This window comes from Cydia strobilella, chromosome Z (assembly GCF_947568885.1).
Source record: "Cydia strobilella chromosome Z, ilCydStro3.1, whole genome shotgun sequence".
NCBI lineage: Eukaryota > Metazoa > Arthropoda > Insecta > Lepidoptera > Tortricidae > Cydia > Cydia strobilella.
In genome coordinates this window covers 55,580,295-55,595,755 of record NC_086068.1, presented here as the reverse complement: position 1 = coordinate 55,595,755, position 15,461 = coordinate 55,580,295, and the positions used below count along the sequence as shown (strand labels likewise).

The window sequence follows — 15,461 nt, the reverse complement described above, 5'->3', positions numbered from 1 at the left end:
TAAACGTCAGTCCATACATTGTGTATGACCATAGGCCGCCTATTTTCGACAGGGGAACGCCTGTTTATGGCTATTCCGTTTGGTTATATCCTCTAAGGGTGTACCTCACATCTCCGATGCGTTTTTTTATTCTAATGCAAAATACAAATACAAACAACAACAAATTACAAACAAATACACAAATTACAAATATGCATTCAATGACTATTCATTTACTTTTTTTTTTTTAAACATACATATATATTTATACCTCTTATTATTCTTATTAATATTTATATGTCACTCCCTAAGCCCTTGGCAGAATAACAGCGTTGGAATTTGCCTCGTTTGCAAATTGCAACAATATGCTGAGACCGGGCCTCTTCCCTACTGCACACATTGCTGGACCCGTGTGTAATAAATGAAAATGAAAATGAAAAAAAAATTAAAATTTATTAATAACATTAGGTTACAGGTCAGGGTTGTATAAGATTTGAAATTCGTATAGTATCAATAAATACAGTATACATATACCTATGAGTATATTACACATTCAATTTGTATGTCTCAATGTTACATGTGTGTTATATGTGTGTGTAATTATGTTTTTAATGTGTAAATAATTTTATTTTTATTTTTGCTATTATTTTTATATTCCCTTTTTTAAGCATCTTATTTCTTTCAACGTATTGTCCTGTGTATGTGTGCTTTATGGAATAAATGTCTTTCTTCTTTTTCTTCTTAAATAGTCATTTATCATAACCCTCAACACAATTGGTGTTTGCGCACATTTCCTCAACCTGATGTCTATCTTACGTAGTACTCAGTGTTCAAACGGATATTGATATCTGTACGAGATAGCACTGCGCTGCCAGTGCCATTGTTAAATGCAGATTATCGATCAATGCAAGCCTGCTATTCATTCGCAATCAGATATATAGGTGCGGCGAAGGTGCTGAAAAATATCTGAACACGCACTAACGTCTTAATAATAGAGTACTCCTACTCCTACTTTACCTTTGTGTATATTAGAACGTATCGATTTTATAAAAATAAGCATAGAAGAATTTTGAGATCTATTTTTCTGGACCTACATCTACAGTGGCGCCAACTGGTGAGCACAAAAACGGTAGCCCTCATTTTCATTACATTGCGGTGTCGAACCAAACTTTTGAATGCAGTTTTACCTTAGTAATCGGCAATGTAAAGTAAATTGCAGGCAAGCTCTTGCTCTCCACACCTCGCTATACAGCCGCGATACCGTATCGATACAGTCGCGATGTAGAATTGAATCCGCTTAGGATTAAGAAGGGATTATTACGTCAAAAATGCGTAAAGCGGTAAGGCGAATTAAGTGTGAACAATTGTAGAGGTGATGAAAGCTTAGAGAAAATGGTCCTGTTCGGAAAAGTGGAAGGCGCAAGACCACAGAGCCCCTCACCAATTAGATGGTCCGACCAAGTTAAGAAGGCCATCTCAGGCAAACTCCATCAAGGCTACGGGAGATCGAGACCGATGGAGACAAATCATAGGAGCTGCAAAACCAAGTGGTCACGATCCTCAGTAATGAGGGACCGACAAAGAAGAAGTGAACAATTGTATGAAAATATGTTGCAGAAACGTAAAATGGCATATTATGTGGGTTATCGTATTAAACTTATTCGTATTACGGGTACTACTGTACTATTATCTATTCCGTATTCGTACCAGTTAAAGAAGTCTTTTGTGAATGGTTCTCAGAACAGATAAGTTATCTTTTGGAAGGCAGTCATTACCATGACAGTTGCGATGGCAGATATTGGGCGATATAATCTAAAGTGGTTCAGGTTACCGTTATTCAATAAAAGTATCTAATACGGCCCGGCCACGACATCGCGCGGCGGCGGCCGACGCGAGCGGCGGCCATAGGTGGGAACGAAAGGTCCGATCGCTGTGTCTCGCTCCAACTTATGGCCGCCGCTCGCCACTGCCGCCGCCGCGCGATGTCGTGGCCGGGCCGATAGAGTTAGACCAAGCTAAGTTGGCAGCGATTTTGATAACATCAACTGTGGAAGTGTTATTTTAAACGCCAAACTTCTATGAAATAGCCAGTCTGTGCTATCAAAATCGATGCTAAACTTAGCTTGGTATTTCTATTTAAAAAGTAATTTTGAAAACACTCATTATTTTTCGACTTTATTTTGGTACAGTCAAGAAGTCAAATATCGACACGGACAAAGTGCTAAAAATATGTATACCTTATTGCACATATATTAAGTTAGTGTGTATATTTTTGACAACTTGTCCGTATCGTTATTTAATGCCTTATTATTGTATGTGCCATTTTCAACCAAATGGGTACTTATTGTCGCTTGTCAGTAAGGCGCTATTTCCATATAGCTTCAATTAGAAATCAACCTAATCGACAAGCGACAATGTGGTACCTTTTGATTGAAAACGTCACGTATTGTCGTCTTATCTATACCTACTAATATTATAAATGCGAAAGTAACTCTGTCTGTCTGTCTGTTACCTCTTTTACGCTTAAACCGCTGAACCGATTTAGTCAACATTTGGTATGGAGATAGAGGCCCGGGAAAGGACACAAGTTGGTTTATAGGGTTCCGTACCCAAATGGTAAAAACGGGACCCTATTACTAAGACTCCGCTGTCTGACGGTGTGTCCATCTGTCACCAGGCTGTATCTCACGAACCGTGATAGCTAGACAGTTGAAATTTTCACAGATGATGTATTTCTGTTGCCGCTATAACAACAAATACTAAAAAGTACGGAACCCTCGGTACGCGAGTCCGACTCGCACTTGGCCGGTTTTTTTTAAATCTTTTAAGACGTATGAAAGGTGCCTTACAAAAGTGGGGCTCCCATACGACAAACGTGATTTTTTTGCCGGTTTTTTAACAATTATCATCATCATTCCACGCAAATGAAATCGCGGGCTACTGTGGGTATATTTCTGACGCGTGTTTCAATGAAGCGTTAAATTTGACATCATATTATCATTAAGGTCCCTTTTTATAGAAAATACCACATATATTTAATGTACGTTATATATGTAAGTAAAGTAGGTAATGAATGAGGAAGGAAGCCGACGTTTTACCTTGTTTTTCATCTTTTTACCTTAAATAATGGCCATAAATAGCCAAGTGGCGAAAACACTTAATTATAGATTATCCTCCTACCTACTGGTATTATTCACCCCCGACGCACAGAGGGGTGTTATACCACAGAATAAGTAATTGTATTATCATACAGAACGGTCACACACCGCCCCGCCCCGACTCGAATTACCTCGCCCCGCGACAGCAGATTGACGACCTTTTGCCGACCGCTCAGTACTGTTTTTAAGCAACTTACTCACACAATGACGCATGCCGCGTGTACAGACGTGCCGTGCACACATAGAAACGCAAGTGATTTTTGATGTATAGCGTGTCCGCCCTGTGGAAACGTTTGACGCCAATGTCTGTGTGTCTGTCTGTGGCATTGTAGCTCTCAAACCAATGTACCGATTCCGATATGGTTTTTTTTAAGTGAAAACGAGTTTGATAGAAATCAATCCAGCAGTTTGAAGAGTATACACTCTTTTACAAATGATATAAGGATTATAAGGTATTTTTGGCATAAAATGATTTTTCTTGGCATAAACTTGGTAAGGGGTTATAAATTTTTAAATTTAATACTTACTAAGTTGAACTATTTATGACGTACATTTTCTAAGCCCTGTGGGTAGGACAAATGTAGTTAGTTATGGCTATATTTATAACTATTATTAAATTAAAATACAATAAAACTCTACGCACAAAAAGAGCTAATACTCTTTAAGCTGGCGGAGATTTTTAGGGTTCCGTACCCAAAGGGTAAAAACAGGACCGTATTACTAATACTCCACTGTCCATCTGTCTGTCTGTCTGTCACCAGGGCTGTGCTGCATAATAAACTACAACTAATATTACAAGCGGAGCTCCGTTTTTAATTTCACTTATTAGAAAAGGAGTTCCGCTTGTAATATTCGTTGTAGTTTATTATGCAACACGGTCCAGGCTGTATTGTATCTCATGAACTGTGATAGCTAGACAGTTGAAATTTTCACAGATGATGTATTTCTGTTGTCGCTATAACAAAAAAATACTAAAAACAGAATAAAATCAATATTTAAGTGGGGCTCCCATACAACAAACGTGATTTTTCTGCCGTTTTTTACGTAATGGTACAGGACCCTTTGTGCGCGAGTCCGACTCGCACTTGGCCAGTTTTTTGAAGTAATAGCTATACTAATAACTAATAAGTTTGTAAAGGCAGCTGGAAGGAATATATATGTTTGAAGTGTGTTTTATTTTGTTAGCGCTAGTAAAATATTATTAGGTTTTGAAGGTTTTTTGCATTATGAATGTAAATTATATCATCAAAACAAAAATGCTTGCTGGGACATAAGCTCAATGTTATCTATCTACTTAATCTTAGTACAGTCGGTTCCCTAACATAAGCATCCACTTTTCTATACAATTAGTATGGCAACTTGGTTACTTAAGTTGGGGCACCGACCGTACAGTGAGCAGCAGAAGTTGCTAAGCGGGTGAGGTGTTCAAAATTACCTTGACACGCTCCTATTCTCTTAACAATAAAGTCGTGTCAAGATCATATTGAACACCTCGCCCGCTTAGCAATTTCTGCTGCTGACTATACATGATATCTTTAGTTATATTTATTTATATGCATCAAATAGTTTTTTTTTTTAATAAATGCTTCTATGATAAGCAAAATAACAGAGGTGAACAGTTAACTTTGTTAGAATAAAACAATTTTCTGTTACAGACTGGCAAAAAAGAGTAGAAATTAAAAAGTGGCAACACTGTAATGTCGTCCCGTTTTTCTTAGATTGATTTAAAAGGGACGACACTACAGTGTTGACACTTTTTAATTTTATTTTTTTGCCAGACTGTAGACCAATTTAGTTAATCTGCTTACATTAACAGGACACCATTTAATGAATTTATGAGAACACACATCTCATTCATGCTACAGATATCGTCACGAATATATCGAGGGGAATATTGTATCAATGCCCATTCACTGCTGCATACATAATTAATGTATTCACCCATTCATGTTATCACCCAAACGGGCAGGAAGTCACTCCTGATTTATGTTTAACAGATGATAAGTTATTTAGATACGCTTACGTTACGCGTAGCGTACAAATCGCATCGTCGATGAGCACGTTAATTACTAAGGTCAAACCTGAGCCATTTGCGGGCGCTGGTTAACGTCCTTCATGTCCACGCAGCCCGGCTGCAGCACGTTCAGCAGGTTGCACAGCAGCACGCCGTCCCGCAGCGTATACGCCAGGTCGTGTATCGTGCTAGTTTCCCAGTTGGCCTTGTGGTCAGGACGAAGCAAGCCACATCTCGTCAGCCAAGACGCGCACTCGCGCCACAGCTCCTCGCCACCCGCCGCCATTATTCACGCAGTGCACATCAAAAGTCACGGCAGCACTGCTTTTTAATAATCAACAAGCCATCATTCAACAAGGGTTAATTGATAATTGACATACAAATTGATACAACAAACACGGGAGCAACAGCACAAGACAAGAGTTCTTTGACAACTGGCCCGGAGTGTTGCTAGATGCAGAATGATTGTTTTTTACTTTTAAAACAAGGAGGCTTTGGTTTTTGTGAATGCTTGGTGCTGCCAGGCGTGCGTTAGTTGCCGGTTAAAAGTGAAGAAACCTTCCATCACGACTCAATATTTTACAAAACTTACCTTGTTTTCATCAAGGATGCAATAATACTCTACCCCATAACAGTAAAACCTTAAAACAAAAGTTAAAACATGATGAAGTGAGAACATAAAAATAAACTGAACGAAACGCAGCGAGGTCAATCAATGACTCATTTTCTGCTAGGGCAACATTAGTCGTAGGCGGAGTGACGCGAGTGCACGTCGAACGAACGATTTTCTATAAATTTCCCGTTATAAGTGATTTTAGACACGAATTTCCACTAAAAATCAACTTTTACGGTAAGTTTTTTTCTCTTAAGTACTAGTATTGCTTCATTAAATTCTCCGCCTATTTCCAAGTCTACTTTTCTTATCTGACACACCCATGTATCCCCGAATTCCAATTGCCTTTGCCTTCCCAAATTCATTATGGTGGACGAATTGAAACTATAAAAAACTGTTACTCGTAGCGTGCATTCGTCCTGCGGAAGTCTATATTTGTCGCCAACGGTGATTATCCTTATTAGGTTTATTTTGGTGCATTACGTCATGGCCGTAATAGGGAAGTAGGTATGCGCTTGCCGGTGATTCCAGCGGCTAGCTCGAATCGCTTGTGCGTGACTACAGAGCGAGCGAGCCGCATACTTTCTATCGATAATTCCTATTCCCACCGTATCTCGGGCACCCGATAGTGCATTAAAGATTAGTTGGAAAGGTATGTGGTCATAATGTGCAGTGAACATAGCAGTTTTAAACTTGATTAACGTACACAACGGCCTCGTTTAGTGCAGTAGCCACACCTTGTTTGATTATGTAGATGTTGTAAAGTTGCTATTTGGGTCTTACTAATTACAAACTACATAAAATTTGTAAATAGTAATTATTTTTCTGTTGTTGAATGGTAAGTAGTTTTTGTGATGAATTAATATTTTTGTATAATCCTGATTGGTATTCTATGATGGTGGAAAGTAGTGACGAAAGATTAAGCATTTATTGATGCAATATTAAGTATTTAGAGAGAAAACCGTAGATGTTACTCTATTGACATTAAAACATTAAAAAAAATGTTACTTTAGAAGTCACATTCAAAATACGACCATAGACAGTCTTGCTGCCAGCATTTACACATTCTAGTCATTCTTGTTTTTTTATTGTGATAGATTAAGATTTTTTTACAGTATATAAATAAAATTTATTACAAATATAAATATTCCAGGTAATACAAAATTGTGTAAAATGCATAGGTTATCCATATCTTTACAAACTGTTAATGTTTTGTTTGAGTTTGTTTAGGGTCCTGTCACCTTGCTTTTATTTTACTAATGATTCTTTATCACCTAACCTATATTTCCAATTACACAGCTAAGATGCCATGATAAGCATTGCAGATGTGGTTTACATAGGGTTCATAATTATTTGGAGTTAATATGGGACAATGGGGGTAGTAATGGCGTTACGGTGACAGTCCCATGTATACAGGACTTATGGCAATCCTAGGTTAAGTTTATGCACAAGAAAATTGTAAAATAATAGTTACTACTTTTTAAAAGCGTTTTTCAATAAAAAGACGTCAAGATAGTTTACCATTTAACTAATGCTAAAAAACCGGCCAAGTGCGAGTCGGACTCGCGCACGAAGGGTTCCGTACCATTACGCAAAAAAATCACGTTTGTTGTATAGGAGCCCCACTTAAATATTTATTTTATTCTGTTTTTAGTATTTGTTGTTATAGTGGCAACTGAAATACATCATCTGTGAAAATTTCAACTGTAGTTATCACAGTTCATGAGATACAGCCTGGTGACAGACAGACAGACGGACAAAAGAGTCTTAGTAATAGGGTTCCATTTTTACCCTTTGGTTATGGAACTCTATAAAAACGAATTATAGTGAGTGAGTTTAAAAGTGCTTGTTGCTAGGCCTATTTGAATAAAGAATATTTTGACTTTGATATATCCGAGGGATTTGACTAGTGAAATTTTAATAAGAACTATACTTGCAGTTATTGAGGTATAAACGTTAAAACCCACGCGATCGCCAAATCTACCGTCAAAAGTTTCGCGCGGCGCGCCATATTTTTTGTACCTTTCTAATTTCCTGGCTTTACATGCCCTCTTAAGGACCTTTCTGTACAAACATTTGAGATACATGATACACATATGAACCACACCGGCATGAACTGCATGACGACATATACATATATGGAGAGATATTGTAGACTTGATATCTAATAACTATGCAGTGTATTGCATTACAGACGGCATTTTGCAATTCAGTTTACATTTATGGAGATATAGGCTTAGAGGAGTCTGAAGCAGCTAAAAAGGCGACTGTGTCGTACTTTGATCAGTCTGTTGTCAATCTGGACTGATCGTGTAATGACTGAACTGACGTCAATTAGCGTGTAACCGATGTCTAAGGAACCAAAACCCATAATAAAATAACAACATTAACACTTCAGAATAAATATCAGCATCAAATTAGTTGAATTCGTCTATTCGCCACCAATTAATAACAAAAGAAACCCAAATTCCTAAGTGATAATGGCATACACGCCACAAACTTAACATCATTGCCGGCGGTGCTCTCATCGGCGGACGCGTCTCGTTAAACTTCAAAAAGCGTCTATGTTTGTATAGAAACAAACGGCCGTTACGCCCTTTTAAAAATTATACATAAGACTCGACGCTAGTTTAGTCATTTAGACGTAAGCAAATGTAACTTTGTAGAGCTCTTTATTACAATTATCAATAGATTAGACCTTGCAGCCGATCTGGTATTTACCTTAATATAAATAAGGACTATTTTAACGTAACGGAGCTCTATTAGTACTAGTTTTTACACGCTATCACTGGAATGAAAATATACTTTATTTCAATTCGTTAAGGTTCGTTCTTGCGTGGCGTGCGTTTTTGTGAGTCACAAGGCCATGTGATGTCATCTAGTGATGTCAAGTGCGGTTTGACCTTATGTTGGTTTGTTTTTTAATGGTAATCGCCTAAACGGTTACACTGGGGGTCTGTTGGCAGTTATGTATGTCATGCCACAGAATAAGTAATAGTATTATCATACAGAACGGCCACACCCCGCCTCGCCCCGATTCGAATTACCTCGCCCCGCGATAGCAGATTGACGAACTTTTGCCGACCGCTCAGTACTGTTTTTAAACAACTTACTCACACAATGACACATGCCGCGTGTACAGACGTGCCGTTCACACATAGAAACGCATTTGATGTATAGCGTGTCCGCCCTGTGGTCATGCTCTCATAATAGTTTATATTCGTGGGATTTTTTGACACAATACATTTGTGATAGCAGAGAGCAGACGACAAATTTAGTGCTAAAATCATACTAGAATACTTACAACGTTAAAACTGAAAATTGAATTGAAGGAGTAGTCTAAGAAATTGGAATAGAGTCCACCTAAGCTAACTTTGCACCGACTTGAACAGAACAAAGTGAGGGAGTGTCAATATAAACGACATATTTTCATAGAAATTCGACATTTCACACACTTTGTCATTGCAGAATTATCTTGGTCCGATTCTACATTAATAAAAATGCCGAATAGTTTCTCATTTTTAGGGTTCCGCACTCAAAGGGTAAAAACGGGACCCTATTACTAAGACTCTGCTGTCCGTCTGTCTGTCACCAGGCTGTATCTTCATGAACCGTGATATCTAGACAGTTGAAATTTTTACAAATAATGTATTTCTGTTGCCGCTATAACAACAAATACTAATAACAGATTAAAATAAATATTTAAGTGGGGCTACCATACAACAAACGTGATTTTTTGCCGTTTTTTGCGTAACGGAACCCTTCGTGCGCGAGTCCGACTCGCATTTGGCCGGTTTTCGAAATGAGAGCTACCGCGTTTAATTTCGCCGCTAGGGGCGCTAGTGTAGATGGAGGTCTTTCAAAATGTCAAATGCATAGAAGTTTTGGGGGTTTCAAGCTTTTTTTATCGGGAATTTTCACTCCTTATTCATAATTGTGGTAAATCTTTGTCCATCTTTGATTAATCATGGTAAACAATAGATATAGCTCAATAAATGTAAGTGGTGTAAAAAAGTGCCAACTAAAATATACGCAAAATTAAACAGGTTGAAAAAATGTCACATTAGACGTTAAAATACCATTGTGTATATTAGAACGTATTGATTTTATAAAAAAAGCATAGAAGAACTTTGAGATCTGTTTTTCTGGACCTACATCTACAGTGGCGCCAACTGGTGAGCACAAAAACGGTAGCCCTCATTGGTCTATAACTTCACAGTCTGACTTCTATACCATTACCCAACTAGAATGAGGCCTCTTATTTTTACGGGGAACTATAACAACCAAAAGTGCTGTGTTATGTTCACATTGTTCATGTCGATCAGTAGCCAGTGGTCTCTAGGTTGTAGGCAACAGCATTGCTTCAAGGTGTATACATTTCCTGGTCGAAAAGTACGGGCCAATTAAAGTATTTCCTGGTAGAGTTTTATGTTTGATTTTATGATGAGAAGTTCCGTTTTAGGAATCGTGGGTATTTCAACCGTGTTGAATGTGTTTAGAGGTTACTAATAATGTTGTTAACTTGTCACTTGCCGCTATAACAACAAATTCTAAAAAGTACGGAACCCTCGGTAAGCGACTCGCACTTGTCCGGTTTTTACTATTATTAAATTAGATAGAATTTATAAATCTTACAATAGGTATTTTTTATTTTGTTCTATATCTTAGATTCAGCTGTTCCGTACTTTTGTATCATATTGATTTGTTTTAAAAATTTAACGAAACTAAAGAAATTCAGCTCTGTTCCAATTGCATAGGGTTTAAATTTCGTCGAACTGAAGAAGTTAACTTAGGACCCTTCATACAAGGAATAAAGTAAAGATACCATTCGAATCCTTGTATTTTACCCAAAAAAAAGATTGTACAATAACTATATGCATAAACGCAATATTACACCGACAAAATCGCAATTTTACTTATTTTCCATACATTCGAGATGGGCTCTCAGTGACCTTGACGTCACGTTCACTTATCGTGCGAGTGAAGTACGACTGTCGGACTTTGATTATCATTTCTGAATTTTGTATTGCTTTAATGAAATGGGTCCCATATAGACATTTGATCACAAAAACAAACCTGATCGATTGATACCATTAATAAAAATTTGTCATCTAGCCTATTTGACTTTATATTTTTCGATTACACAACAGCATTTCCATCTTCACCACTTACATGATTGGCAGTCCTCAACTTTGCGTTTCTTTAGTAAATGAGCCTGCCTGCCTCGCGCAGCTAGACTGGAATTAATTGTCGACCGCGGTATTTCCAGATCGTCAAACCTTCAAAAAAAAAGTTAAAAGCCGCCTTAAAGGCCGCCAACGCACTTGCAACCACTCTGGTGTAATGGGCAATGGTAATAGGGTATTTGGCTACTAGCATAGAGTAACTTATACTAGAGCGGTACTGTCATAGTAAATTTTGTAACCCCAGTAAATTCACTGCCATCTGTCGACACACTTTAAAACTAAAAATGGAGATTTATAAAAATACGATAAAATGTATTTAAATATAGATAAATGTTTTTTTTTATTTGCATTAATTATTTTTATGATTTTGACCCATGTTCTTTCACTGATATGCGTTAAAATTGTTAAATAACAAACGAAACCGTCAACGCCATCTATACGACTGTAGGCCAAAACTAGTAGCGCCCTCTGAACGAGAATAAAATTTTCTTGATTTTCGAGGCACGTTTTTTCCTTAGACTGTATCCATCTATTACGGAGTTATATCTATCTTTGCTACTAGTAAAATCAGTTTCTTGTTTCGAACTGTCAAAACGATTTTGCTACTATAGAATTTATATGAAACACTAGCATGTGACGTCACAATCAAATTACCTACTCTTTATAGTTTAATACGGGTTTTAAAATAGAAATTGTGTCTAAAAATAACTGCTGTCTACGTTTCTCTATTAATATTCTGGTGCTTTCATGCATGGTGTAAAATAATATATCTTAAATACAGTCAAATACCCTATTGCTTACCATTAGGCAATTTTTTCGCTTGCCTCCTACAACATTATAAAAAAAAAGATGTAATTCATGTGTGACCTAAAACTGCGATACCTGCAGGCGGGATTCACTAGACACTAGAGTAGAACTTTGCCATGCCACATGCCACCCACTCTACCGGGGCATCGTAATTTCCTGCTATAATAGGAATGTGACGTGGTGCGGCGAGACTCAGATGTTTCTATATGTAGGTGCGTTTCTTGTGCAATCATCATTAGTCATAATTCTGAAACCGTTAACTTTTCGTAAGGTTATCCTATAGATAGGTTAGGTTAGGTTTGTTTTATGACGTTCATCGGTGTGGGTACTCTGGCGCAAGATAAGCCAGGGCCGCCGGAAGGAGTCACGGTAGAATCTCAGGCATCCCATGGCTCCTTCAACACTGTAAGACGGGTGACGCCGGAGTGGCTTTTAGTGGGTATACCTCCTCTCCTCCTCTCTTTAGGAGAGGATAGCTGCAGGAGGGAGTCCCACATATCCCCAAATGGCTCCCCAGGCTGGGGGAATGCGTAACGCATTTTACCACTCCGTCAAAAAAAAAGGTTTGTTTTATGACAATCCTGAAAAGTACCGCCTTTCTGAGAAAAAACAAATTATGACTAACGAAAATGCGTACATGAAATACATTATGACTTGAAACTTTATGGGAAACAACAGAGACCCGTGACACAGTGGTCAGAGAAACAACGAAAAGAAATTGGACCCGAATACCCGTTTTAATGAGTAATGTTGTTGCAGTTGACTTGACGCATCCAGCATGGAGCAGATCCCACCGCCCAAGGAGGTGAAGATCCTCGAAACGGCCGAGGACATTCAGGAGCGCCGTGAACAGGTTAATATTAGTACATTACATAGTACATTACGGCCGGCAACAGCGTTTCTCGTCCGAGATTTTTATAGTGCTTTTCTCAAACTTGCAATGAAATATCCATAGGCTACGGTGGCCAAAATCGAGAGAAAAACTGTCTAAAAATTTAATTTAGCAAGGAGAAAGTACCAGGGCCTTATGAGTTACGGGAAGGTGTCGTTGACCAACCCGCCGGGCCCAAAGAAGGTTGCTTTACAGGCTTAGGTGTGTAAGGCTGTATGAAATTCCTTTACATATCATCTTCACTTATCGCATGATACGTAGTATTTCCGGACCTAATTTGAAATAAGTCATGTCAACATTTCACTGCAAGTTTGAGAAAGAGATATTTTACAGTCGCCATCAGATATATCGGAGCGGCCAAGGTGTTCTCAAACATCTGAACGAAGCCTCTGTCATAACAAATATCTGAATATCTAGACGGAAAAGTGAGAGAATGACGAGTCTGGGGGCAAATCCTTTTTAGTCCACTTTCATTGACTTTTTACACGCAAAGTTTCACAGACATATTGTACCAAAGATTTGAATTTATAAAATTTCTGTAATGAATTAAAACTTAAGCATCTATATTCTCAATATACGTAGATCAACTAGTTATCGTAAAGTACTACACAACTTTAAGGGTTGATGAAAAATGAATTAGAAAATATATTAATGTGAACAAACCTCGGACAATTTGCAAACCTTGATTTTATGGTGTAATATACCCCCTTTTCGTACTGGGCTACCTACTAACCCCCTTATTCATAAAAGTTGACTGACCTGATTTACTTAAATTATGTTTTATCCCTTTCTTACAAATACATAAGTCAAAATGACAGATAAAGACAAAGATTCGTGGCTAATTCAGGCCAGTAAAGTGTTTATGAATAACGCCATAAACATTATAGTAGAACGTGATGCATTTCTTCTAACAAAATGTATCACTATGATGGATAAAATGACAGAATAACAACACAAAGCAAGTGATCCACCCAAATATGTCACAACACAAATTAAATTCCATGTTATGAACCCTAACCAACACCAAAATTTCCTCCCAGGTGCTTAACCGCTATGAAGACTTCAAGCAGGAGGCGCGCGCCAAGCGCGAGAAACTCGAAGACTCCAGGCGCTTTCAGTACTTCAAGCGTGATGCCGACGAGCTCGAGTCCTGGATCCAGGAGAAACTGCAGGCGGCCAGCGATGAGAGCTACAAAGATCCCACCAACCTGCAGGTAACTTACACTAACAGCTGTTGAAGAGCTGGAAGGCTAGGCACTTTTATTATTTCTTTATTTAAATCATAATCTGTTCCTTTTTCATCAGGCCAAGATCCAAAAGCACCAGGCCTTCGAAGCCGAAGTGGCCGCGCACTCCAACGCGATAGTGGTTCTCGACAACACCGGCAGTGAGATGATCACCAGCAACCACTTCGCCTCCGAAACCATCAGGAGGCGTCTGGACGAGCTGCACCGTCTTTGGGAGCTGCTGTTGTCTCGGCTCGCTGAGAAGGGCATGAAGCTTCAGCAGGCGTTGGTGCTGGTTCAGTTCTTGAGGCACTGCGATGAGGTCATGTTCTGGATTCATGACAAGGTTAGTTTCTGATGTAGTCTTTGTTAACAGCTGCTCGGCTGCCTGTAGATGGGTTTAATGTGTTGCACCATATATGTGAGCTGCTGTAGTCTCGGCTTGCTAAGAAGGGCATGAAGCTTCAGCAGGCGTTGGTGCTGGTTCAGTTCTTGAGGCACTGCGATGAGGTCATGTTCTGGATTCATGACAAGGTTAGTTTCTAATGTAGTATTTATTGACAGCTGCTCGGCTGTCTGTAGATGGTTGGACATGTTGCACCATATATGTGAGCTGCTGTAGCCTCGGCTCGCTGAGAAGGGCATGAAGCTTCAGCAGGCGTTGGTGCTGGTTCAGTTCTTGAGGCACTGCGATGAGGTCATGTTCTGGATTCATGACAAGGTTAGTTTCTGATGTAGTATTATTTATTGACAGCTGCTTGGCTGTCTGTGGATGGTTGGACATGTTGCACCATATATGTGAGATGCTATAGTCTCGGCTCGCTGAGAAGGGCATGAAGCTTCAGCATGTGTTGGTGCTGGTTCAGTTCTTGGGGCACTGCGATGAGGTCATGTTCTGGATTCATGACTAGGTTAGTGTCTGATGTAGTTATTATTAAAAGCTGCTCGGCTGTCTGTAGATGGTTGGATGTGTAAGATGTGTTGCACCATCTATAGGAGCTCATCCACCTATATCAGGAGGCGTCTGGACGAGCTGCACCGTCTGTAGGAGCTGCTGTAGTCTCGGTTCACTAACAGCGGCATGAAGCTAGAGCAGGCATTTGTGCTGGTTCAGTTTTGGATCCATGACAATGTGAGACTTGATCTGAAATTTATTTAATAGCGAATATTACGCGAGACTCTGCGCAGGGGGCGCCACTACCACAATCTGAGGGTCTATCGCGAAACAAGAAAATCGAAATTTCGTCATCTAAAATCGCTGTCACTCTTGCATATTCGAGCGATAAAGAGGCAGATAGCGAAATTTATTATTGGTTGTCAATAAGGCGCTATTTCCATATAGCTTAAATTTGAAATCAACCTTATTAGTCGGGTCCACACATAGCGAGCATACGCCCGAGGCAATTTCCTCGCGCACAAAACGACCAGTGTAGACGTGCCTCGGCGCGTTGTATCGACATTTTAGAAGTGCCTCGCGCGCGCTGCCTCGGCCGAGGCACGTGTACACTGGCCGTTTTGTGCGCGAGCAAATTGCCTCGCGCGTATGCTCGCTATGTGTGGACCCGGCTATCGACAAGCGACAATGT

General features: G+C 39.2%; 2 protein-coding genes across 8 annotated transcripts in view; one reads left to right on the top strand and one right to left on the bottom strand.

Moving 5' to 3' along the window:
* The window catches only part of LOC134755226 (protein vav), a 56,248-nt gene extending 50,629 nt beyond the window's left edge, over positions 1 to 5,619 (bottom strand). Inside the window, exon 1 of the mRNA XM_063691749.1 lies at positions 5,219 to 5,619. Coding sequence (XP_063547819.1) covers positions 5,219 to 5,437 — 219 coding nt within the window. The 5' untranslated portion in view covers positions 5,438 to 5,619. The remainder of the gene's footprint in view (positions 1 to 5,218) is intronic.
* A 243-nt stretch (positions 5,620 to 5,862) lies between these two features.
* The window catches only part of LOC134755146 (spectrin alpha chain), a 69,833-nt gene continuing 60,234 nt past the window's right edge, over positions 5,863 to 15,461 (top strand). For 5 of the 7 annotated variants that reach the window (XM_063691629.1, XM_063691628.1, XM_063691627.1 and 2 more), the window contains exon 1: positions 14,447 to 14,596. In XM_063691629.1, the coding sequence (XP_063547699.1) occupies positions 14,519 to 14,596 (78 nt within the window). In that variant the 5' untranslated portion in view covers positions 14,447 to 14,518. Of the gene's footprint in view, positions 6,002 to 12,516; positions 12,611 to 13,689; positions 13,864 to 13,954; positions 14,222 to 14,446; positions 14,597 to 14,652; positions 14,787 to 15,461 lie in introns of those variants that run through there. The other 2 variants (XM_063691633.1, XM_063691630.1) reach the window with 2 other exon arrangements.